This window comes from Vulpes lagopus, chromosome 24 (genome assembly GCF_018345385.1).
Source record: "Vulpes lagopus strain Blue_001 chromosome 24, ASM1834538v1, whole genome shotgun sequence".
NCBI classification, from domain to species: domain Eukaryota; kingdom Metazoa; phylum Chordata; class Mammalia; order Carnivora; family Canidae; genus Vulpes; species Vulpes lagopus.
In genome coordinates this window covers 11675840-11702948 of record NC_054847.1, presented here as the reverse complement: position 1 = coordinate 11702948, position 27109 = coordinate 11675840, and the positions used below count along the sequence as shown (strand labels likewise).

The following is a 27109-nucleotide window of genomic DNA, read 5'->3' as shown; positions in this document are numbered from 1 at the left end:
GCTGGTACTGGGTATAGATCACTGTACGAAGGTAAGGAGAGGAAAGTTCAGGGGATAAGAGACCCAGAAGGAAACATGGACATGCAAAGCTAACTGGGGAGAGAGGTAAAGTTGAGGAATCCCAGGCAAGGAGAGGCATACTACCAACAAAGGAGAGTCGGCCTGCTTGTTTTCCCCTTAAAATAATCTGAGCTCCTATCTGCCCACGGGGGCAAGTATGAAGACAAAATCAGGGCCCACACGGTGAGTGCATCTTCTAGTTGTCTTTAAAAAACAAACTGGATTTAGCAATGTTATAGGGAAACGTAAGGGCAAATATAGACACACTCTTGCCATCCATGTGTGTGCAGACCTCACAAGAAACTTTCTTGTTGGGGCACTGAATGAATCATTCTCCTCATCTACATTTTCAAGGCTTTTAAGCTGATTTGTAACTTCAAGAATTACCTAAGTCCTTTTTCTGATCAAATCTCAGAGGACACTTTGACCACTGTCACCTTGCCTGGGTGGCAAACTGAAACAGAGGACACTTTTTTTTTTTTTTTTTTTGACACTTTGGATTTTATGCAAGTTGGACTAGAAAACTTGTACTCAGAAGCACTGACTGGTAGGGGGGGTAGGAGAACATGAGAATCGCAGTCCTAGACATTCTAAGCCATTTTACTCACTGTATTACTCAAAAGACCCCTCACTTTGTGGGAGGTGACCATCTGCTGTGTTTACAGTAGGTCATAACTCTCAGTTTCAGGAGATATCCCTTCCCCAAGTACATCATCTGTGCAAAATCACTTCAGAAGAATATTGCACGGAGGGTCGGAGCAGAACTAATTTGTCGTCAAGGCTTCAGAGACAGGGAAAGCAAAGCTAGATGCTTCAACAGACATCAACGTTTTAGGGGATGGACTGAGTATGGCCAGGAAAGGAAGGATGTGAAACAATGCCCTGTAAATCTGATTTTACTGATACTACATCTCAGCTGGACCAGAATCAGTTATGTGCAAAATGATTAATCACTATCTCCCTGAAACAGTCAAGGTCCTGCTGCCCATTCTTAGAATAGAAAAAAATCTAACACTGAAATATGACTTTTAGGCTTTAGTTCATTCTATACCCTTTTAATAAAGTGGGACAAAAATTTTTGCCTTGGGCTTGGCTGAGTTATGGGGTTTGTCTCCTAAGTGCAAAGCTTATTCCTCGACCCAATCACTGAAGTGAGCCCGAGTTATAAGAAGCCTGGTAAAGAAGGAAAAATGCCTGTGCTATACCTCAGACATCGATTTATCAGATGCGATAATCGCTCTGAGAGACAGGTTTTCTCTTTATATGTATAGAAAAATAGGCACTGCAGAAGAAAATTAACCAACCTAATGGGCAAATGCTGACGGCTTTGCATGACATGCATGGTTTCTGTGACAAATGTCATTGGTGAATTACAACTTAACTCCTTCAATGCTTCGAGAGGGTGTAGGGACACAGAACAAATCCTTAGGGCATGACCTAAGGCAAAAGCTCCCGCTGGGCCCCCATGTACCTTCTCTGCATATTCGGACACAATCTGCTTGATCTCGGCAGAGCAGAGTCCCACGATCTGGCCCACGGAGCTGGCGGTGAGGCGGCTCTGCAATCACAGGGAGAGGGGGTTCTTAAGGCCATGCCTTGTCTTTCACAGAACTGGAAAATCTGAATGCTCGAAGTAGTAATGCAAAAACAACAGTCTTGGGAGGGAAAGACTCTAGATTTTGTTTAGGGTATTCATCTGCAAGGAAAGTGGAAAACAAGCCTTGGGACAAATGTTAAGCCATCTCTCTACCTCCTGAGTCATTCGGATCATTGTGCCAGATTCTTCCTGGTCCCTGGATACCCTGGGAAGTCATTCTTTACTCCAAATACCCCATCTCAGGGTCTCTTCCTGAGGGTCACTACAGAGGCTACACTACAGGGAACCTAAGGGCTGAGGACTCAGGAAAAAGAAGTACAAATGGGAGAGGAGTGGGAATCTTAGAACTTTCCAAATACCTCTTTACTGCCACCAGCCTTTCCTGCCCTAAAAAGGAGGGATCCTTTCAAAGCCCTTGGTTAATAAACCTCTTGGACAGGCCTTGAGCTCTGGAAAGACCAATGATAAATGCAGTATTCTACTTCCTACCTAGATAGCGTGGGAGGGAAACAGAAGGCAAGGGCTCGTCTGGCAAGGGCGGTTATAGGAGAGGCAGGGCTGGCAAGGCTCCTCTACAGAGGCCCTTGTGATGCTGTCCCAGCAGGGACATCCCTCTCTTATATATGGACAGCAACACTACGCATTAGTAAAACAGTGTCCTAAGAGAAAAACCCCAAGGAAACAGGAAATACTGAGTGCTAAAAAGAGAGGGCTCTGAAGAAGGTGGTCCTTCTGGGGGCTGGCCCCCACTGAGCAGCTCAGGGAGGTTCCACATCCCCACCTCCACACATACACACCCCAACACAGTCCCCCTTACCTCTTCATTCACCATGGCGGTCATCTTGGTCATCAGTGACTGAATACGCTGCTGGAAGAGGAACGGGGAGAGGTAACAGTGAGTGGACCCCAGTTCTAAGGCTTCCGTGATGTCTCTACATAAGACCTTTGCGGTGCAATCCAAGGGTTGTTTACTTGCTCTTTCATCATGAGCCTCATGGGGTGGGTGGTGGTGGGAAGGTGAGAAAAGTCAACTGAAAGGGAATGAGAGGCCAGCTAACAGCAGTTGGGGGTGGGAGGCAGCTGGCCATTTTGCAAAGCTGGCGATGAAAGGGCAATCCTCCCCAGTTGATAGAAACAGAAGCCTCAGGGGACCTATGTGGGTTACACACCTCTTCAGCAGCTTGAAGCTCATCCTCCTCATGGGCATCAGCTTTTTCCGAAGCTGAGAGTCCTGTGGGAAGTGCTGTCTTCTTGTCCTCGGCCTGGAAGGGAAGATGCAAAAATAGCTGGGCACTGGAGAAGACGACTCAATAGAGAAAGGACAATGCAAAGGGGCATGAATCTGTGAAATGCAATACACAAACTGGGAGAGGTGAACCGGTTCGCTGACAAAGAGTGGGAAATCCAGAGACCTGAGCTTCCATTCCAACCACAGATGGAGCAGGTTGAGCTCTAGGCCTTACCCCATGTCTAGCTCCATTTCTACTCTGCTTACTGATTAAATTCCTATCAGGTCACACACATTTGCCAGACTTGCCCTTTGAGGGTCTCCTCTCTGCTTTAATGCCTTCAAGAGCAAATCACTTTCTGACAGAGTGCTTTTTCTTCAAACTGCCAGTTGAGACCCATGGGTGGGACATCAGTAAAAAGTGTTTACCTGCAAGTACTTTAGCAAGTATGACCAGCATCTATAGAAATTAAACAAGAAGAACAGGACACATCAGAGCACGTTACATGTAGTAAAGGATTAAGTACTGCTTTGTGAAACTTTTATTTTGGAGGCGTCTCTGTGTGTGTGTACTAAATCATGACGAAAAACAGAATTCTTCCTGCCAAGAGTGGTCAACATAGTTTAAAAACCACTGGCCTGAAGGATAGAAATCTGAACTGTTTCACCTGGTGATCAAGCTTTATACTCTGGACCCAGCCAGCATCCACTACCATACCACACCACACTCAAGACACCTAAATTAAATAAATGCTGTTCCTCAAACATGCACTAGAAGCCTAATGTGCCTGGTGTTAATTCCAGCTCTGTCTGCCACCAGCTGGTTGACGTCAGGCTTACTTTCTCTGGATATCAGGGTTTTCTTGGGTTGAAAAAGAGAACTGGTGGTCTCAGATACCCTTCTCAGACCATCTCAACTCTAGGATGCTTTTCTAAAACATGCCTATAATTGATCCCAGGGAACACTGTGAGTGCCTAACTGCTGGGTGTACAGGTAACCTCTGCTTTGGAAAGTTTCTGTTAGGTCACGTTGTTTCACAGAAGATCTAGATTTGTACCTGTTGCTGTTGACCAAAAGAAACTTAAAAAGGATTTTCACTTTTACAAAAAAGGGTGAAAGCGAAAACAGTTTTCAGTTTGTGTTTAGCTGGGAGCCATTACAGAAGGCGCATGGCCCCTGGTAGTGACAGTGGGCTGCTGTGCCTCTTTCCCAGGAACGACACTCAGCATCTCAGCATCAAGCTGCCAAAGCTTAGAACTGTATCTGCGCATCTGTGCGTTACTACAATTTGTGTGTCTGTTAGCAAGGTATAGACAGAAAAGCCTAAGAGTGTCTAGGCTTTTTGGGTTTAGGAAAGCTCAAAAATTTTTTCATATAAATTCATGGCAACTGCTTCTTTGCTTTACGTTATTTTAACTTATAAAAGGCATCAGAAGTACACTCTACTTTGGGATAGTGGAAGAAACCTGTATCCATGGGGGATAATACAAGCCCAAAGTGAATACTATTTGATGGGCATCGCATGACTTTTCCAATCATAGCTAATGCACCCAATACCCATATGTACAGACATCCTTTTCAGACTAAATTATGTATCAAACTGAATGTACACATAAAATTCTTATTATGTATTAGATGCTACCTGACATACTCAAATCCAGAGAACACCTTGCTTTGGGGGAAATGGCCATTTAGTTAAGAATAAAAATATGACTGTGGAAAAATTAAGTAATAAGAAAACCAAAAAAGAAGTTATCATAATCACTAGATGACTGATTGCTAATGAACTGCTACTATCAATGATAAAATAGCTAATGCTTATTAGTTATCTCTTGTGTGATGGGTCATTCCTAGTCCTTTACATCTCAGTCTTCATAACAACACTGTGAGGTAGTACAATTACTGCCTTTATCTTACAGATGTTGTGGACTAAGGCATGACGATTAAGTCCATGGTCTGAAGTCACAGAGTGAGGGGATTTGAAACCAGCCAGTCTGGCCTCAGAACACACGCTCCTAGTCACTATCTGTGCCCTCTACTGACTGAGACAATAACTACCCCATAAAGCAGAGGGAGGCTGGGAGCCACAGCAGTCTTCCAGGAAGGACTGAAGGATAGTGGTTCTGGACAGAGGAAGGGGGTAGGGCAGGAGGGACCAAAGGGAGTAAGTGTCCCACACAAGAGACTCTAGGCATCTCATGGGGAGTGAAAAAAAAAAAAGGTACCCACAGATCTCAAACTATAGGACTCTACTTTTTAAGAGGCCACTGACAACTTTAGTTAGCATTTTATTATTTAAAAGCACAGGCTTTGATGGTACACAGACCTGGGTTCAGATCCTTATTGTGACACTTTAGGGGCTTGTGTGGTCTTGGACAAATCCTGGAGCCTCTCTGAGCCTTACAGCTTTCTGACCTTAGATTTTCTGAAAAAAGGTAGTAAGTATTTTCCTCATAGAGTTATTCAGGGAAGTAAGTGAAAAAAATACATGCAAAGCCCTGAACAAAGCGCCTGAGACACAGCAAGGATTTGGGATGATACAATGCACACGACTGCCCTACAGCTGACAATTAAGGATCATTAAGAAATATATAAAATAAGTAAAATTTGAGACTGCTCTGTAAAGTCAGAAACCCCATCTTGACTTACCTGATTTTTCCATACTAGGTTATCTTAGGGCAGGCTTGCAATATATGGCTGTGCTCTGCATCACTGCCAGCACCTTGCTCATACCTGTCTAGGGTGTCTCTCTCATGGTGTGGGGGGAGGTGCTGAGGGGCCTGAAGTTCATCTTCATACCTCTGGGGTTAGGAGAGCCTGTGGGACTGCCCCCGGAGCCATGACTTCCAATTACCCTTCACTTCCAGCCTTTCCATGAGCCTGCTGCTTCAGCTCCCTGGCCCACAAGGGTGGCAGGCTGCAGATATGAGGCGGGAGATGCAGTGGCCCAAAGCAGCTGCCACATCCCCACTGCCCCGGGGTTGCCCAGGGACTGGAGCCTGGGGTGCCGCAGTGCTGCCACCCTACTCTTGCTAATGCAGGTGGCCGGCCAGCTAGTCAGGGTTGGACAGAGGCAAAGGGGAAGGGCACTTCCATCTCTCAATGTTCTCTCCCATTATCTAGGCTTTTCTTACCTTCTCTGTTTTGTTCTGGCGGCTAAATCCATATCTCCTGCAGGCCACAAGAAAGGGGAGTTTGATTACTATTCAAAAGTCACACAAAGTTGGTCAAACTATTTTGGTTGGATTTTTATATGAGAAGTGCCGAAGAAAATTTAGGCCATATGGTAACTGGAGAAAATGTTTTAAGTGCCTGAACCACAAACATATTCCACTGTTTTTGAATAAAGGGCCAGCCATTCTATTTGCCATATGAATACTACAAATGGGAACTCTCAGAGGGTACAGAGTGCAATATTCTCTTTAAGTGCAACCATTACTCTTGGAATCAGGAGCTGCATTTCAGATCTAAAGTTTAGGCTAAAAGCCTTAAAACTTTCTGTATAAACAAATGTGAATGTGTTTGTTCGGGCTCAGGATGCTCTCTAAAGGCTATGTTCAGAATCTGGAGTCTGGCCCATTTTTCATTCTCAAACACAGCCCAAGCACGATGCCAACAATGTTATGTGTTCACTTCAGGCAACTTTAAACTCAAAGAAACTCACAAATGCACTTTAATTTAAATTAGTTTTAGATTCTTTTTTTTTTTTTTAAAAGCAAGTATAACAATGCAAAAACCATTCAACCTAAAACAAAAAGCATTATGCAAAGCACCCTAGCTCACTTACCTTCAAATAGTTCATAAAGAGTTAAAGTTACATGCAGCCATTTAAGAAAAGCAAATTAAAGACTCCTCCTCACCCCTCACTCATGCCATGCCCCACTAGCTGGGTCAGTACACTGGCCTCTGGCCTCAAAGCACTCTTACTCCTTTTGTTTCACTCCCTATCCAGCTTTCCAGTGACCTCGTCTGCAAGAGTCCATGGCAGTCTTCTTCCCTCCCAGGCACCTTCATTAGGGTTTCCCTTCTATGGCTCTGCCTAGCAACTCTTTAGCCTCACTTCCTCACCTGACATGCACTTATACATCCACTGCCTGACAGACAGCTTTGCCTACACCGTGCTATTCTCCTACTTTCCTATTCGTGCCCCACACCTCAGCTCTCAAGCCACCTCCTCTCCAAAAGCATCACCTATGCATGACACTCTGCCCTGGCCCATCCATCTTGTAACTGCTCACGTTCCCGCCAGACGGCAATCACATCCAACTGTCTTTGGGCATGTCTGCATCCTTTTACCAGAGGGCATGGGAGCCACTTTTACAGTTTGTATTTCCAGTGTATGCTGAACAAATAAACTAAACATAAGTGGAAGAACATGAAGAAATCAACAAGCCAGAGCATGACCCGACATTGCAGTAGGCTGTCATATAACTGGAGAGACAACAGAGTGATAGCTGGGCACAGTGTGCCCACTCATTAAGCATCAATGTACAGGCACAAAGTGCAGCAGACTGGAGTTAAATTCACAGTGTCCACACACATTTTCTAAAGGACCTTACGGTGGATTCTATGCATTGGTTTCACAATGTCTATTGCATCTTTCTATACTGCAGAGGCTGGAAAACAAAAGACTTGATTTTCTTTTTTTGGGGGGGGAGGTGGGAAGGGCAGAGGGAGAAGGAGAGAGACAACCTCAAGCAGGCTCCACACTGAGCAGGGTGTGATATCACAATGCTGGAATCATGACCTGAGCCGAAATCAAGAGTTGGATGTTTGACCAACTGTGCCATCCAGGTGCCCACAAAGACTCTATTTGCTATATAGTCCCTTGTACCCAGGGTTTGGAATGCTACATAGGTTCCACCAATCAGGTATGCTTCTAGGTATTCTGAATGTGCAGCAGTTGGATAAGGAGAGAGGGAGGGCATCAAGGGTGTTGCTGTGCTGCTGCCGATCACAGAGGTAACCTGGTTCTGGGATCAGCAGCTGTGGTAGGGGCATCCTGATTTTGGCCGAGGTGGCACGGTTACTTTGTCAGCAGCCATGGCACTGGCTTCCCAACCCCACAAGGCTGATACCTAGCTTCTCCATGGTGGAGGCAGAAGCAGCATCCCTGGAGGCCCGGTTCTGATGTGTTACTTGGGAAGTGACCCTGGCTCAGCCTGGATCCCATCTCTCAAATCTTCCTAAGGATCCATGCAGTCAACTCCTTCTGCTGAACCTAGCCAGAGGGTTGTGTTCTCACCCGGCAAACCTTGACCAACAGAGGGTCTCAGCACAGTTCCCCACTCCTGGAAGTAACCTTGCACCTTGAGTGTTCCTTCATTTTCCAGACATTTAGTCTATGGAGACCATTAGGGCAGACAACATATCCTTAGGCAGAAGACACACCTCCATTTAAGGACCCAGAACTTTACGGATTTTCCAAATAAAGCAGTAAACAACTAAATGTGAGTGACTCAGTGCCTAGGTCCCTTCTACTCCTTCGTAAAGACAGAGGTTACACGAAGACCCAGACCCTTCTGATCACCCAAAGGCCCAAGTCAGGCACCAGTGCACTTATCCCACCAGGTACAATAATTACGTGTAATCCTATAAATCTGTTGAGCTCCTGGAGGGGGTGCTTCACTCATTTTTTAAACTGAGATATGATTCATATCACATAAAATTTACCACTTGAAACCATATACTTCAGTGGTTTGTAGTTGATTCACTATCTGCGCAAACATCACCATTATCTAATTCTAGAATAGTTCTATCACTCCAGAAAGAAACTCCATACCTACCAGCAGTTAGTCCCAATTCCCCGTCTCCAGCCCTTGGCTACTACTAATCCATTTTCTGTCTTGACCGATTTGCCTATTCTGAGCATAACATAGAAACAGAATCTTCGGTGGCCTTCTGTGACTGGTTTCTTCACTTAGCATGTTTCCTAAGTTCATCCGTATTGTAACATGGATTAGGATTTCATTCCTTTTTATAACTAAAAAAGACTTAATGACTTATCCCACCACATGGATAAACCACACCCTTGTTGACATCTGGGTTGAACATCTGGGTTGTTTCCACTTTTTAGCGACTGTGAACAGTGTTATCAATTTTCACAGACAGCTCCATTTGCTTTTATATCCCCAGGACTAGGACAGTGCCTGGCACCTAGCAGGTACTCAATAAATGTATGCTGTATGAGTAGAGTCCAGCTGATTTTTCTAAAAGCCTCCTTCTTCATGTGACATGGTGACAATGCTTCCATGACAAGGAGCTGTCCTCGGCTGCCTATTAATGTCTGCCTCATTATGTTCACTGGTCAAGATGTCTCTGGGAGACTTCCATGTTGTTTGAGCTTCACAGGAGAACATGGTATTCCTTTATGGCCAATCATCCCTCACAAAGAACAAGGGGATGGTTCAACTTATTTCTACTACAAAGCATTTACTTCTGTTTTATCTTTTGTAGGTATGCTGCTCTATCCTCCTACCTCCCTATCCTCTTGCCTTGTCTGCCTTGCCCCTTCCTCACAAGTGCCAGCCTGATCTGTGCTGTCAGATGCTTTAATTTGTTTCTACCTTTCCCTTTGTTAGCTCTGACCCACCAGTCCTGCTGATGTCCTACACTGTCAGCACCAACAGAACTCTGGCCTCTTACCACCCACTTTACCTCCTCATATTCTACACCTCAACACTTGATCTTTAACATCAAGGATATGCATCCCCTGGAACAGCATAGTCTGAAAAAAATATATAACTTTAAATTGGCAGGTTCACATTCTCCAGTTATTCCAAATCAAGTTAAACTTTTTCTAATCACTAAATCAAGCACAAATCTTTAAATTTAAATATAACTTAGTTAAAATTAAAATTCTGTTCTTGAGGCACTGTAGTCATATTTCAAGTGCTCAATACTCACATATGGCCAATAGCTACTATACTGGACATCACAGTTCTGGAAAACAGACTAACCTTCAAAAACAACTGCCACAGGACAAATTAAAACATAGATCAAATTATCTGGAATCCTGAACAAAACAGAGGCATTAAAAAAGCCCTACTCTGTTCTTTGTTAATTCCACAAGCATTTACTAAATACCTTCTGTGAGCATGTCAAAGGCCTTACCATCTAAGACAATACACATACAGGTTGGGAGACATGTTATATTTCATTTACTAAGTACAGAATGACTTCAAAGCAACTAAAATTAGTCTCAAATAGTGTGGAATAGGCTGATGCCAATATTCTAGTGGTTGCTTCAAAATTCCACTTGCAAGTTATTAAAGAGAAAACCATAGGCCCAAGGTACAATCACTTGCCCCTGTGACAGCAACCAGGCCTTAAGTGCAGTTCAAACCCCTCCAGGAATAGAATTTTAAGCCAATCAATCTGAAATTTCTGGTCAGCACCAAAGAAGTAATCTGTCATATGGGCCCTCTCTGACCTCCAAAGGAAGATGAGGTAATCACCTAACAAGACCCCTTCCTTTCCCCTTAAAGGAAAGTGACCTTCCTTGAAACAATACTTTGTTTTCTTTTGCTAATAACTTCTTGCCCCACTCCCCTTTCTATAAAAACTTTCCATTTTGGACAGCTCCTGGGAGTTCATCTCTACTTGCTATATGGGAGGCTGCTGGATTCATGAATCACTTAATAAAGCCAATTAGGTCTTCAAACATACTTGATGAAATTTTGTTTTTTACCAGTTAAATATAACACACATAAAATGCATTTCCCCACAGTGGCAATTTTATATCATGGTTAGTTGTTTTAATTTAGCTCCTAAAAGCTGATTGGACCCATAATAAAATTGAAATATTACAGACTTGCAACTTTAAATCTAAAATCAAAACTATGAATCTTGTTTTTCCAATATCACGACATTTAAACAAATTTATCCAAACATAAACAGACACACACAGGTCCTTAAGGCCTTCAGCATGGCTGACCAGGCTCAAAATCCAATTTTATTTCAGCAAGTAAGTAAAAAAGGTGGATGAAGCTGGAATGCTGACCTCAAAGTCAGATGCACTGTGGGTATGGCTAATGAGTAGCTTCAACCCCAAAGAGTTTGAGACCTTCTTACTCCAGCAGTCAAAATACTTTCCTTCTTTTCAATAGGTGAGATACAGAGGAAACCAGAGGCACTGAGGAGAGATGGGTGATGTGGATTCCTAGGTGGGGATGAGCAGTTAACGGGTACCATGATGTCGACATTGAATGGAGGGAGAGGATAGAAGACAGCGAGTCCCAGGGCCAGTGAAAGCCCCAACTTGCTCGACTGGGGAAGAGAAGGAGGAAGAATGGGTGAGACTTCTCAATGAAGTTAGGGAAGGGCTAGTCCTAGGGGCACAGAGTATAGGGACAAGGAACTGAAAGGGGAGGCGCATTTGAATCCACAGGGCATACTTGAGAGCATTTGAGAACTGAAAACTGTTGCTACTAAGGATGATGATGATGATAATGACGACAGAACCTAGCAGTTGGCATTTACTGTTTTCTGCACAGGACCAACTACTCAGAGTTCTTCACACGTGTACTGTAATATAATTCTCATTTAATGGGCAAGACCTCTGTGCCGGGGACAGTGCTCACAGTACCTGGAGGAGAAAGTCTGATAGCCAGAAAGGATGGGAGGGCCTTCCCAAGGAGGAGGAATGAAATGCACTTGCTAGGGCTTTAAGTTTTGTCTAATTTTCGCCATCAGTTTTAATAACTACTTTATTTTAGTTCAGTGTCAGACCAAACAACGAAGACGGGGCCTGTCTTTCTAAACCAGCAGCCAAACTTCCCCTGGGGGCTCAAACGATACTTGTAGATAATAATATGAGGACGCTTTGAGGGTCCAAAAACCTGAGTACAAGTTCCAGTGAGAGGCTCTTACTAATCTTCAATAATAGTTAATAGTTGACTTTGGGCAAGTTACTTTTAAAAATTGTATGAATGCTGTCTCTACAATTCTCAAAAAAGAGAACTGAGCTAAATCAATCATCAGAACATACTCAGTATCCACTTACCCACTTCTTACAAACTCATCCTCTCCTCACCAGGAAAGCTAAAAAGAGAGCAAAGTAACCTCTCTCCTAGAAAAGTCCTTCACTGATTTACAACTCAGTAGAAGTCAGCCTGACCCCACCAATAGGAACCAAGACTGACACTGACACACTCTGCTCTTTCTTATACTTCAAATTTCAGAGGAGTCTTGAAGAAAATCTGAGCATTGCTCCCTTCCATAAAGAAAGCCCCACCAGACTCTGGACTCAAACTGCACCAACCACTCCTGATGATGAGCAGAGATGTCCTGAAGTTACCCAGCCATCAAATGACAATAATGACTGCTCTCTACAACACATGCAAAAGAGCCAGTTATTTATTTTTTTTTTTTTTAAGAGCCAGTTTAAAACTGAGAATTTCAAAACAAGAGGAAAGTACTGTCAGCCTGGTCTCTGTGAGGTGGACAATTCACTGAATCTCTGATTCTTTTTCACCCCCAGGAGTGAATGTTTAAGTATCCATGACAATGGAAAAAATGGAGGTATGAACAATACAAACTAAGAAAAGCACAACATTCCCCTGAGTATTCTTTGGCTCTGGAACATGTGACACTCAGGGAGTTGTCTCTCCAACTTTGGCTCACCCAGAGCAGCGTGGCCTCACCTGCCTACCTCCAACTGGGGCTTGGTTGGGAAACCCAATCACAGTGCCCAGGGCATGCAACCTGTCCATTTGGTCAGGGCCCAGCATTCAGAAGGGCCTCACATCTGGTTGTTGTTGCTGTCTTGAAATTCTTAATAATTAATCATTAGTAATAATTCTTAGCAAGGGGCTCTACATTTTTGTTTTATACTGGGCCCCAGAAATTATGTAGATGGTCTGGTGGTGCCTGACTCAGAAAAGGAATTCAATTCACAGAAGTAATTGGTGCGTTGTGGGGTAGCCATCGTACCTGGCGTAGGGCCGGAACTCACACCTTTGAGACAGACTAGCTTTCATTCTTAGGAAGGACGGACCTGACGCCACACACATCCCTTTCAAAAAGCAGAAAGAAAAAAAAAATGTGGCAACTTTTTAAAAAAATTTTTCCCGTTTCAAATATGGAATGCCAATGAAGCCTAATTTCCTTCTGGTTCTCTCTAGTGCCCTAGATGGGGAAGCTGTCAGATGCTCACTCAGGGAGATGCTGGAGGCAGAGCTGTTAGTCCCAGCCACCCAAGGAGGGCTGGGTTCTGAGGCAGAGCAGCACACAGCAATCACTCTCAGGATACACAAAGGAAGCACAAGGAGACATACTCACATCAAGGAATCAATTACCCTAGGTAGAAAATGCAGGACATAAATGAAGGTTAATACCCAAGGTCAACCAAGAAATTCAATGACAACAGAAGACACAGAGAAGGACACTTCTTTGAGTGCTTTTTCAGTAAAAAATGAGGATAAAAGTGAACTGTTCTTTCAAAAAAATTTTAAAGGGCATTAAGAAGTGACAAAATACTTCTAAATTCTTCATCTTCCTGCTCAGGACAATTCCTCACGGGAAACCAAAACTATTATTCTAACACTCAAAGTAAAAACTACTGTAACTGTTTTCGAGTCTGTAGTTTACCTAAAGATTTTAAAGAAGGGCAGGGGAATGAAGGAGAGATGGCCCCTGGCCTCTGCAAATACCCCAAACACCCCAACTCCTCAGGAGGACAGAGCCAACTGTGTGTGCAGTTACACACACATTTCCAGAAGGGAACTGCCAAGATCAGGCCTCCACCACCATCAGGGAAGCTACCCACAGAAATGTGGGTCAGTCAGTCCCAGAGAGAAAAGTCCCTGGGGATGGAAATCTCTCCAAAAACAGTGAAGTCAGTCAGGTAAAAGCCAACCAAATTAATCTCAATGAAGCAATCCAAATGAGCTTTTCTTTTCAATGGTTTTATAAATTAGGCACTTCAGACTGAGTATCCCCTTCCTTACCTGCCATATTCCAAAAGCGTTGCATGGACTCGAGATTCTTCATCAAGCAACTCTTCTGCTCCCTGTTGGCGTTTGTATTTCCGACGGGGCTTGTAGACATCCTAAGAAGTGGATGAGACAGATGATTTACTGAGTGTGAGAATGCTGTCTTCCTGAACTGCCTGCTGGGTGCATCCAGCCAGTCAGGTGAACAAGTCTTTCCCCATCGTGGCAAGCGTACCCCCCTCCTGCAGGAGAACAGTGGGCACTCAGGGTGGTTGCCTCTAAGGAGTCTGCTCCTTTGACATTCATATATGTAGCAAATATTTCCACTCAAGATATTGCTTGTCGCGCAACCCAGGTGGGTCAGCGGTTTAGTGCTGCCTTCGGCCCGGGGTATGATCCTGGAGACCCAGGATCGGCTCCCTGCATGGAGCCTGCTTCTCCCTCTGCCTGTGTCTCTCCTCCCGCCCCCCTGTGTCTCTCATGAATAAATAAATAATATCTTTAAAAGAAAAAAAGAGGGATCCCTGGTGGCGCAGCGGTTTGGCGCCTGCCTTTGGCCCAGGGCACGATCCTGGAGACCCGGGATCGAATCCCACGTCGGGCTCCTGGTGCATGGAGCCTGCTTCTCCCTCTGCCTGTGTCTCTGCCTCTCTCTCTCTCTCTCTCTGTATGACTATCATAAATAAATAAAAATTAAAAAAAAATTAAAAAAAATAAAAAATAAAAATAAAAGAAAAAAAGATATTGCTTGCCAACTTCATTTTAACTTGGTGTTTCCTTTTTTCTTTAAAAGATTCATGCATTTATTTTTAGAAGGAGAAAGGAGGGAGCATGGGGGGAGGAGCAGGGGACAAAGGGAGAGGGAGAATCTCAAGCAGACACTCAGCATGGAGCCCAACACAAGGCTCATTCCCACGACCCTGAGATCATGACCTGAGTAGACAGTCAACCGATTGAGCCACTCAGCCCTGACTTGGTGTTTCTTTTGTCCTATGGCATTTTGATATTTTACGTGGTCAAACTTACTCAATCATTTTATATCTTACTTATTACCAGGGATTATTTAAAAAAAAGTTCTTGTATGTTACTTGTATAGGTTATATTTAGCTTTTTAATCTATGTAGAGGCTTTTTTTTAACTGAATGGAAAATTAGGAATCCTGACATCATCAATTTAATAGTCCAGCCTTCCCTGATCTGAAATGGCACACATGTATATAACATGTACCAATGTTACCCTTTTCAACTCCTCTTGATTTCTGAACCTTTATCCTGTCTCCGCTGTTCTTTCTCAAATTCCTGGCTATTGTTAAACATCTCTCTTCCAAATGAATTCTAGTATCAACTTGTCAAGTTCATAATAAATAACTGTTGAGTTTTGATTAGAATCCCACCAAATTTATAGATTATTTTGGAAAGAACTGGCAAATTTATAATACTGAATCTTGCCTTGAGAAGCAAGGTTTATCTCTCTATTCATATCTTTTTAAAATTCTTAAAAAAATAAAATAAAATAAAATAAAATTCTTTAATAATAATTTCCAGAAAAAACAAATTATCTAGTCACTGCATATCCAGACCTTTCCACCACTGTTTCCACAAAAACAATTCAACAACCACAGGTATATAGGTTAACCAAGAATCCATAAAAAAAAATTCCTTAAATGGGAAAGGAGATTTCAATTCTTAGACTCTAATAGCAAAAAAGAGTAGATACAAACCCTTCAGCAATAATATCTTTTTAACAAAAGTATATAAAAATACAAGATGCTCTATCAGCTTTCACTGACTTTTTAAACTACTAGAGTACGATTTAATTATAAATGTAGAAGCAAACATAGATATCTTTGGTATAGGATACATTCTGAAACTATGTATCTATTTCTATATCTACATGTCGTAGGTGCTCAGTTAATGTGGGCCTCATCCCCAGATGATCTGATTTAGCATTTTGCCCTAAATGAATGTCCTTCTTGAGTATCAAGCTGGCAGTCAAATGCAGTCAAATAATATCTTAGTAAAACGAGCTCAGAGCTCTGAGTGCAAGTAGGTAAATATTTGTGCAAGGAAGGTATTCCAGCTGTTTGTCCTGGATCTTTTCTTCTCCACTAGCAGAGTTCATCATAACTAACCTCTGTGTGGACATCACTATGACAAGAACTATTATCAGGTTTCTTCAGATAGTGGTATTCTTATTCCAATTAGAAATGTAACTCCCTTGGGATCCCTGGGTGGCGCAGCGGTTTGGCGCCTGCCTTTGACTCAGGGCGCGATCCTGGAGACCCGGGATCGAATCCCACGTCAGGCTCCCGGTGCATGGAGCCTGTTTCTCACTCTGCCTGTGTCTCTGCCTCTCTCTCTCTCTCTGTGACTGTCATAAAAAAAAATTATAAAAAATAAAAATAAAAAATAAAAAAAAAAAAAAAGAAATGTAACTCCCTTGAAAATCCTGGTTAACTCTATTATTTTACTTTTTATTATGAAAAGTTTCAAACATACAGAAAAACATTCTTTTGTAACACATACTATGTAATCTTAATAATTTTGTAAAAAAAAAAAAAAGAACAAAAGGAATGGACTAGGGTCTGGGATGACGTTGGAGTATTGTTCTTATAACTTCCTGCCAGAAATAATTCTTAGTTTGCTGCTGGTGTTTACATAAATAGGAAGCTATAAATAACATAAAACAGATTTATGGGAAAATGCAACATATAATGAATCCACATGACGTCAGTTAGTGCATATGATTTAATTCTCACTGAGCTCCACTATTATCGCAGTACTGTATAATTGAGCTTAACTGCTATCTTCCTTAGTTACCACTGATAGAGTCAATGACCCAAGACAGGAAATTGGATTCTTCTAAAAAAAGAACTGACTCCAAAACAATAGCATACTGAAACCAATAGCTACAAGGAACTTTTATTCTGCCAAACAGTGACAACATTGGCCTTTGTGTAATTATTCCTTATACTTAAAAGCACCTCATATATGCACCTCAATTTTGCATTATATAACTGCTCCAAGAGGCAGAGACAAGGCAAATGCTATTATCCCCACTTTACTACTGAAGACGCAGAAATTAAATAATTTTCCAGGATCTCTAAAATAGTATTAAGCCTGGCCTTAGGTCCCCAAGGTTTTTTCTAATACACTGACTTGTTTCTGGTGGGCATTGCCACCAACCTCCAGCCATCTCAAAAGAATCTTCTTATGAGACTGCTATATACCTGAGGCTGCCACGTGGAGCATTACAGTGGTTTGCTTAAGTAATAAGAACCTACATGTCAGAGGTTTTCAGAACTTTAAGAACTACTGCTAAGTCACCCTTTAAAGCAATAGGAATCAGGGACACTGATGTCTAGTCTGGTCTCTGCCATTACCTAGCTCTGTGACTTTGGGGATTCCCTTCAATGGGCTTGTTTCCTTATCTGTAAAACCAGGCTGGACTAACAGCCCTTGAACAGTGTCTTGTTCTCTGTGCTAAAGGACACATGAGCAGGGGTAAAATATTAAAGTGCCTCTTAATTTTTTTTTTTTTTTTTTTTATGATAGGCACACAGTGAGAGAGAGAGAGAGGCAGAGACACAGGCAGAGGGAGAAGCAGGCTCCATGCACCGGGAGCCCGACGTGGGATTTGATCCCGGGTCTCCAGGATCGCGCCCTGGGCCAAAGGCAGGCGCTAAACCACTGCGCCACCCAGGGATCCCAAAGTGCCTCTTTTGTAAAGCAGAGCTCTTGCACCATAGCGTCACAGAGTTCTACCTTATAGATTAGGCTACAAGTCACTGGTTAGAGTAATTCCTGAGTCACATTTCAAACTGCAGGGAACAGAAGTGAAGAGCACAGCACCAGGGCAGTATCTATAGCAAACACTGATCACAATTATGGTGGGTACCTCTTTTACGAAACAATGAGCAGGCAGTGAGAAAGCCACCACCAACTTGGCATTCTATGGCTCAAAGATTCAGGGGGTCAGGCCACACTCAGGTCAGCAGGAAGTGACATTCCTCTGACTTGTCTTCACTGACCTTAAAACACTCTCTCAGGGCTCAACTCTCACAGACACACCGCAGCCCAGAATCCCAATGAGCTAACTCTGTTGCACCTAATGGAGCTCCACAGATGTCTCCACTACCAAGAGTGATGTCCTGAAAGATCCCGTAGGAAGAAGTTATTATAACTGAGACAAATATATTTGCTTTTTTTTCATTCTCATGCTAATAAAACAATGAATGAAACAAAGTCCCTGGGTACTAAGTGAAGGAAATGGGAGACCAATGGATGGTGACCATTTCTGGAGAGAGGAATGTGTCTGCAGGGAGGAAAGTTAGCTGAGGAGGTAGAATTTTCTTCAGACTTTGTTCCTTTTCTATTCTCTTTCACATGAGCTCTGTTCTACTCCTTCAGGACCAGCACACATCCCACCTCAGGGCTCTTCAGTAAGACTAAGGTCACTCTATCAAATAATGGAGCCAAAGATAGCTTCTGCACCTTGGCTCTTAGGTTTATTTCTTCACAGCAGGCTGAGACACACTGACTCAAAAGTGTGCCAGTGCCAAACTCAAATTTTTACACACCATGTTGCCTTAAACATGGCTCCAGTAGGCAGATTTTTTAGCCATGTACAGCCTATGTTGCGTACTCTGCAAAACTGTATTTGCTAACCATAGATAGGATAAGCCGAGACTGTAAAGACCCAAAACTGCTGCTGCCCGTCAGAGATCTCTGACCTAGAGATTCTCTGTATTATAGCTGAGTGACATCACCAAGGCACACGAACAATCTCCAGGACCCTCCCAGGGGGTAGGGGTTCCCTTGGTCCCCTCTTCTGGATGCAGCCCTGATGCCTAAAACTCTGGATGGTGGCTGCTGTGAGGGACTGCACCATCCTACAAGCCAACCTGTCAAAGCATCATCCAAATAAAGCCTATGTATGCTGCTGCCCCCTTGTGGCCACATCTTCTCTTTGATGAGACCCCCAAATTCCCATGAATCCCCTATTGATGGAATGTCACTGCTCTTACCTCACCTCCTAGAGTGCGATCTGGCACAGTGAGAGTGCAATTAATATTACTGAAAGAATGCATGGACGACCGAGGTTTTAGTCCTAACCCCATAACTTACTACCTGTCTGATTTGGGGCAGGTTACTTTAACCTATGTGACTTTCCATCTGTAAAAAAAGGTATAAGCAGAGTTACTGTGAGGATTAATTATTTAGCAATATCTGACACACAGTAAAGGTTAAGATAGATACATATATCTAAGATAGATAGATATACATATTTTCTGAGGAGGGAAGCGGCAGAAAGAGAGGGAGAGAAACTCTGAGCCAAAACCAGGAATTGAACATTTAACTGACTGAGCCACTTCTAGGATATATATTTTTAATATAAATATGTATATATATTATTATTGATAAAATGTACTAATTTTATTTTATGTATATAGCCATATTTGTATTCTATGTGCTGAACGAAAAGGACTTCCTCAAAGCATTTCTTTTTTTTAAATATTATTTATTTATTTGTTTATTCAGAGAGAGAGAGAGAGGCAGAGACACAGGCAGAGGAAGAAGCAGGCTCCATGCAGGGAGCCTGACGTGGGACTCAATCCCAGGTCTCCAGGATCATACCCCGGGCTGCAGGCGGCGCTAAACCGCTGCGCCAAGGGGGCTGCCCCCTCATTGCATTTCCTGTGAAGAACACAGGACCACAATACCACATGGTCTTGTCTCTGAGGGGATCAGTAAGTTCTGCAAAGCATTTTTTTTTCAACTGGACTGGCAGCTCTGAGTCCTTTTTTCTCTCATTCCCTCTATTTTCATACAAAATTCTAAATATTATCCAAAAATGTTCAGTGAATAGTAAGCAGTATTTTTTGGAGCTTTGGATAAAATTTCACAGCTACTCTTTACTCAAGGTTAACAGGGAGTAACAGACCTCACGGCATAGGACAGATACTTGAAGAATATGAAGGATGACAGCTCAGACAAGGAGGAAGGAAGTTGTACAACTGCACACTAAGTGAGACAAATGAGCGATTATGTGATGACACAAAAAGGAGAAGGTGGTAAGGGATGACCTGTCCTGGGTGGCAATAGGTTTGGCTTCTTATGTGCTTTGGAAATATACCTCCTGTCAGCAGGCCTTCTACAAAGCAGCTAGCTACTCTGTAAAGAGGAAGTATGGAGAAGCCAAGAAGTAACATTTCAAGAAGAAAGCTGAAGTACTAGGGATAATCCCTAAGAAGAAAAATGAGGGCAAGATGAAGAGAAAACCCCAAAGTGATGAGCTCAGGAATTCAAGTTCACGGCAGGTTTTCTGTCTGGCAATCTGCCAAGAGGCATTAACAGCCTTAGGCATAACCTCTGACCCAATTCCATTTTGTGGAATGTTTCCTAAATAAATAAAGATACAAGGAAAAAAATAGCTAGGAGAATGTCCTACATAACCACCAAAAGAAAAAGAAAAGGTACAAGGTAAGCTAGGTAAATTAGTACCACACAATGAATAATCTACAGCCAGTAAAAATGCTACAGAAGTATATTTATTGGCGTGGAAAGATATCCTCAATTATATTGTTGAGCAAAAAACAAAACATACAGTAGAATGACATTTTTAGAGATCTCTAATTCTCTGTATTGATATCCCAAACATTGTATTTTCTGCTTGGAATATATATCAGTACCCATATCCTGACTGGTTGTATCATGTTGACTTAGCCTTTAGTAATTTTTTCCCATTTCTTAATTTTTTTATTATTACTAAGATATTAGTACAAAATAAGTACAACCTTTTTTAAAGCAAAAGATCAAGCACCAAAAATGGCTGAGCTACATAACCAAGGACAAATGCAAAAGATGGGAACAATCCAGTAAAGATGGTTAAGGATTAGAATAAGCTAAATATTTTGAAAAATATTAAAAGGTTAAATATTTATTTTTTAAGAAAAGGTTCTAAATAAGCAAGAATGAGTAAAAGCCTGCTGGTTGAGGCACGAAAGTATTATGCTCATAGATGAAGAAAGACAACATGATAGTCTCCACTTTGCAGACATTCTCTAGCTGGACATATGTCACAGTAAACGCCCCTACAGGGGACTCAAGAGGTAGCAGGAGAGCACCCAGCCGCTCTGGATAAATCTGTGTCACTAGGATCTGGATGAATAATATCTCAGAGTCCTGAAATAAGTCAGAAACATTGTTGTAAAACTGGCGCCAGGAATATGTGGGAAATCAGAGTCGAGGCGAAGAGAGGAAACCAGAGAAGCATCACACCTGTCATGTTTGAGGAGTGCCATGTAAAATCAAAACCTGGCTGCCTCTTCCTGTCCTGTAAATATGTAGGGAATTTGTTGATCTTTCTGGCTTCAACTTTCTGATTTATAAAATAGAAATAATAACAACATATAACTCCCTGAGTGTTGGTGAAGAGGTAATGAGATGATGCTTGCAAGATGCCTAATCAGGTGCCAAACACACGAAAGGCCATCAATCAGGACATGGCAGCTATAGACGTATTTTATAAAAGGCTGGGGTCCAGAAATTAGGCACCTGTTGTGTGACCTTATTTGAATCCTTAATTTACCATTCATACAATTTAAGTCTGGGATTCCAGATTCATCAATAAGGCACAGGCAAGGGGATTCCTGGGTGGCTCAGTGGTTTAGTTCCTGCCTTGGCCCAGGGCATGATCCTGGAGTCCTGGGATCGAGTCCCACATCGGGCTCCCTGCATGGAGCCTGCTTTTCCCTCTGCTTGTGTCTCTGCCTCTCTCTCTCTCTCTCTCATGAATAAATAAAATCTTTAAAAAAAAAATAAGGAACAGGCAAGAAACACTGATGAGGCATGTAAAGGGCAGAGCTGGGTAAAAGGTGGAAGGAGAGGGAAATACCCTTCAGAATCTGAGATGTACAAAGAGCCTGGCAGTGGAGGAAAGGCTTCACTCCCTTCACTAAGGGTCAGATTTCCCTTGGGGAGACCGTTGACGAATGAAAAACAGCCAGTGGTTCCATTCCTTACATGACGCAAAAGGATAAGCTAGGGACATGCACTACAGCCCTGGAGTCTCTTGTAAGCTTCTGGAGCTCTCATGCCAAGGCAAGGAAGCCAGGAAGCACTTGCAGAAGTGGTGGGTGGGAGGGAGGGAAGTTCATGGCAGTGTAGTTAAGAAACCTAAGAAGATAGCATCTGGAAGTGAGGGGTATTTTCAGTAGAAAGAGAAAGAGGAAAACAAATGAAACCCATAGGTCAGCTCTGGCCATCAATCTAAATTCTTTATCATTCCTGCTACAAATATATTGACAGTCAACTGAGAAGTTCACACATAAAAAAGGGAAATAAACTAAACATCTGAACTAAGAGATTTGCTAATTTTCCCTTATCTTGATATTATTTCCTAATTAGCTGCAAATAGCATTTTATCTAGATGCCCACAGGGTAGTAGTTACAAGACTGGTTTGCATCCTGGCTCCATCATCACTAATGTGATCTTGGGCAACTTACATAACCTATCTGTGCTTGAGTTTCCTCACCTGTAAAAAAAAGAAAAAAATACTACTATTTCAGAAGATTCTTTTGAGGACTAGGTAAGGTATACATAAATGCTTACCACAATGTCTGGGCACCATGTATTTGTCATTATCATTTACCTCCTTAAATCCTATTAGGTCACATTACCAAGCAGAAGAGGAGAATTTTCTTTAAGAACTCCATTACAAATAGTAATAAGAAAGAATGTGTCGCTAGAGGCCTGAAATGTTTAATGGGTATGGAGATGCCAGGCCTAGTTTCATTGATAAGATTGCTGACAAGTATGCTAGCCTTTTCTTCCTGGTGATAAAGATGAAAATTATTGTTTCTCATTCTCTACTCAGGGCTAACAGTGAGATTTACACAGGCAGATATTCAATTAAGCATTTAGAAAATCATACTTTTGTTTACTGTTTTGGAATAAGTCACACACAGACGTGGTATAAAATTCAAATAGTACAGGCTTTAAAGGGAAAGGGGAATTTCACTTCCTCTCCTGCCCTGGGCTCCCCAGTTCCCTGGATGAGAGGTAATGCTGTCTGATTGGTTCTCTAGCTTTTGAAAAATGAAGTATCATTTAAAATAAGGGTAAATCCAACAAATTGGTTATTATTTTTCATGGTAAATGCAGTTAGGAGGAATCTTCCATAGCTTACAAAGACTCTATATGGGTAAGTTAAAAAAAAGCCCCACAGAATTACATTTAAAATATGACACCAATTTGGTATAAAAATGTACATTAAAAAAGCATCGAAGAAATATGTCCAAGCAGCAAAAGGAGCTGCTTCTGTGCTGTGAGGTTAAGGTTGATTCTCTTCCTCTGTATTTATCAACCTTTAAAAAAAGACAAAAAACTTTAAGAATGTCTCAAAGGAACAGCTATTTCATAACCAGAGGGAAAAATTACTCTGATATCCTATCTTGTCTTGTTATTATTTAATACTACCACAAAGCCTGAAAATGGTATCTGGCTTCAGAGTGTAACTGTCTTGAAAGTTTTCCACTCCTTCCACTTCCAAAAGGAAATTGTGAAAAAGATACAAATTACAGTTATAAAGTAACAAAGACTTTCTTGTTTTAAATGAGTGCTTTATGTCATCAAATGATTGTTAATCTTTTTAGAGTGACCACCTTTGAAGACCACACATTTATTCTTCAAGTAGAAAAAAAAAAAAGCAAAATACCACCACGCATTATTTTTGGAAGAAAGTGAAGTTACCCCCAAGCACTGTGGCTTCATTCCCAGCAGCTCAGGTAGGAAGGCTTGGGTGGGGTGGGATATGGGGCACTGATAAGTTTCTGCTGGACTCTGGCCCGGAAAGGTTTGAAAAGCTCTCCTCTGACCCTTGCACTGGTGGAGTGGGTACATAAGTGCAGACCCCATGGTTAAGATACACAGTATGTGGTGACCAAGGTCCTCCTAATGTGTCCCACATAAAGCTCAGGAGCTGCTGTGCCTCTCCAAAGCCATCAAGGGGTGCTAACCTCAATTTACCACCTCTAGTTCATCATCTACTCTTTGAAGCTATTCAAAGTTTATACCTGCCAGTAGCACAAATGAGGAAAGACTTTGGATTTGGAAAATTTCTCCTGTAAATCTCAAACTAACAAAAACCCAGGGCCATGATTGTGGCATTTTCTACCTGTGAATGCTGGTGTCCAGATATAGGCACTGAGGTAGACAGGGTTTCTCTCACACAACCACCTGAGGTCAGCACTGGGCAATCCCAGGAGGGACTGGGCAAGGGTTTTGGAATTTGAACCACGGGGCTATTTGGAGGCTAGGAACCTATGTTCTTCCCTTACACAAGGACAGGGGAACTTACTGAAAGATCAACGACTGTCTTGATGGCCTTTTCTTTCCTCTTTATGAAGTCATCATCCTGCAAGACAAAACACAGGGATTAAACAAACCCTTTGTGAAGAGTGAAACTCAACTGGACTTCTCAGAAACCTGTCTTACAAATTGATTTCTCATCACAGCTCTGCCTGGAGAAGCCTCAATCTTCTAACAAATTGGAATACATTATGCATGGGAAGAAGCTAGGGCCAAACAGATCCCAAGGTGGTAAGAAAGAGGGGGACCCCAGAGTGTACTGGTGAAGACAAGTATTCTCATTCAAATCCTTATGAGCTCTGATACCCAGGGAAAGCTACCTAGCCTCTAAGCCTCAGTTTCACTGTCTGTAAATGGGGACACCACCACCTACATCAGGGAGCAGTTGTGAAAATTAAAAAGAAGGCATGTGATGCGCTGGGACTTAGTGTAGTTAAGTATTACTCAATAGGTATCAGTTGTTATTACTGTGTGTGTCGGGGGTGGTTACTATGAAACTGTTACTACAGGAATCCCCTAGGCAACAACCTAGGTGGTCTCTTGAAGAACTTTATATGTACTTTAATGAAATATACTCATATTCTTATAATTTAATAAAAGTTCTGAATCAAGTCCTAAAAGTGAGAGAAAAGGATGAAATTGCAGGGCTTGACACCCAGTACCCATTTAAAGAGGCAGTTCTTACAAACCAGGACGCCCACTGTCAATGCTGGCCAGGTAGGGGCAGAGATGTCATGCAGAAGAACTTGAGCTTACTATGCTCCTTCCTGGGGAGTCTCTACATGTACGCACGTGTTCTCAGTTGGACGAGAAAAGGAAGGAAGATACTGACCTCAGGGAGACTGTAGGTTTTCTGGAACTGGGATATGGAATAGGAGCGGATGTAGTCGCCCATCTCTTCCTTTGTTTCTATAGCTCGCTTCACCAGCCACTGGGAAAGAAAGTTAGGAAATGTGAGGACAGGGATGAAACACCACTGTGGTAAAGGCCAACTTGGAGATAGTACAATTTGTGAACCCCAATCACTATCCTTGAACCGACCAGGTGATGAGAAACTGTCCATGTGTACTGTCCTAGGTGAAGAGCAGCTAGCTGGGCATCTGAGAAGCTAAGATCCAATGGGATCGTGCTGCCTGCACCACAGACCAGGGAAAGGGAAGGACTTCAGAGAACATCTAGTTCAACCTCTTGTTTCATTGGCTGAAACAATCCCCAAACAAACAATCCCCAAACAAATATTCTGCTTGGAGAACAGGTTTCCTGAGTACCCAGCCCTGGGCTTCAAGTAAGCCAGGTACTCACAGCATTTGTTCTCTTAACCACACAACATTGTAAGTACTGGCCACGTCGTATAGAACCTGAAGCTCAAAGAGACTATATCATCTGTTCATTGTTCTATAGGTAGCAAGCGAAGGCTGAGTCACAACTCAGAGGCTCTTCCATACCAAAAGACTGGACATACAGATTTTATTAAATGTTTTCCAGCTTTACTGGGCCGATATGCAAAGTAGCTGTGCTTCATTGCTCTCTACTTATAATTCCTGTTAATTACAACACAGAGACACACTCCCAACCCCATAACCTGTGGAAGATCTAGGTACTTCCTAGAGAGTAAGATTGTAAGATACAAAAACACAGCCTTTGTTTCTCATCCCTGGCTTTTCATTCGCTCCTTGTTTTATAACTAAAGAGCATAATGGAGAGGGAGGCCATCTGTCGGAGTCGCCATCCTCTGTCCCGAGAGACCTACTACAACTCGGAAGCAGTCTGTGGATAGTAGTTGTATTTCCCCAGGAGCGCAACACACCTGGCAAGGTTTAGCTATGTAGGCAAGCAGACACATGGCATATGGCATTGTGCTCCTGCAGGGATGGACAGAATGCTTGCTCACAGAGGGCAGCCAGCTCAAGTAAGGACATGTTTGGGAAGTAGCTGCCCAAGATGGGGGGTGCTTACAAATAACTATGAGGAATATTATTTTGTTATTATCTTCCATTTATTTCTATCACTCTACTCCACCCCACCTCCAAACAATGACCTCAGGCACTAAAACTCAGAAGCAGGGGCAGAAGATCAGACAATGTTCAGAGCTTCCGTAGCCGCTCTCCTGCACCCCCACCCAGTATCATGGCTCTGAACAATTAAGGAGGCAGACTCCTTGCTCAACTCAATTTCTTTCTACTTTCCTTTTGGATGGGGAGATCCAGTTTCTGGACCTTCAAAGTTGTTTCTCTTTCAAATGTTCCTCCATGAATTAGATCTACACTGAATTGTTACTTTGCCAGATCCTGGTGATTGTAATCAGATAAGGAAGATAAGGAGTCTCAGGATTTGGAGAATCAGTCACTATTTTGGAGTTCCTAGAGAGAAGGGCTGTGGAGAGAACTTCTTGGACGGCCAAACTCTGCCCTGGGTGCCTAGCACTCAAGAAAAATACCTTCCGTCACAGGATTCAAGTGTCTGGCATGGGAGAAAAAGATGTGACCTGGAACTACTGAGGCTGGAAGTTAGATCCATTTTTCTCTGGGTTAGCATTCAGAGTGTAACTACAGCTGTGCTAAACAGTGTGAATGAAGGTGGTGAACCTCTAGAGTCACTCAAGACCACTAGCTTGACCACTGCTCTTTCACCGGTCTCCAGCGAAACAGGCAAAAAATGTCAAGCACATGGTTAGTTTTTTCATAATACTTTCAAGTATTCCATTTGAAGGGCTGTCTTTTATTCTGAGATTGAGAGTTAAAAGGTCTTTCTTTTAGGAAATGACAGAGAAAGCAAGATAGTTGTTACTTAAAAAATATTTTTTATTGAAGTATAATTGATGTACAATGTTATATTTGTTTCAGGTATACAACATAATGATTCAACAATTCTATACATTACTCAGTGCTCGCCACGATAAATGCAGTCACCATCTGTCA

General features: G+C 42.5%; 1 protein-coding gene across 4 annotated transcripts in view; it reads right to left on the bottom strand.

Moving 5' to 3' along the window:
* CCDC93 (coiled-coil domain containing 93) overlaps positions 1-27109 on the bottom strand; it is a 95994-nt gene that overhangs the window by 51006 nt on the left and 17879 nt on the right. The window contains exons 5-12 of one of the 4 annotated variants that reach the window (XM_041739458.1): positions 25024-25122; positions 24181-24237; positions 13836-13936; positions 13168-13185; positions 6021-6057; positions 2827-2919; positions 2475-2525; positions 1532-1618 (exon numbers count right to left, since the gene is read on the bottom strand). In XM_041739458.1, coding sequence (XP_041595392.1) covers positions 1532-1618; positions 2475-2525; positions 2827-2919; positions 6021-6057; positions 13168-13185; positions 13836-13936; positions 24181-24237; positions 25024-25122 — 543 coding nt within the window. The remainder of the gene's footprint in view (positions 1-1531; positions 1619-2474; positions 2526-2826; positions 2920-6020; positions 6058-13167; positions 13186-13835; positions 13937-24180; positions 24238-25023; positions 25123-27109) is intronic. The other 3 variants (XM_041739459.1, XM_041739460.1, XM_041739461.1) reach the window with 3 other exon arrangements.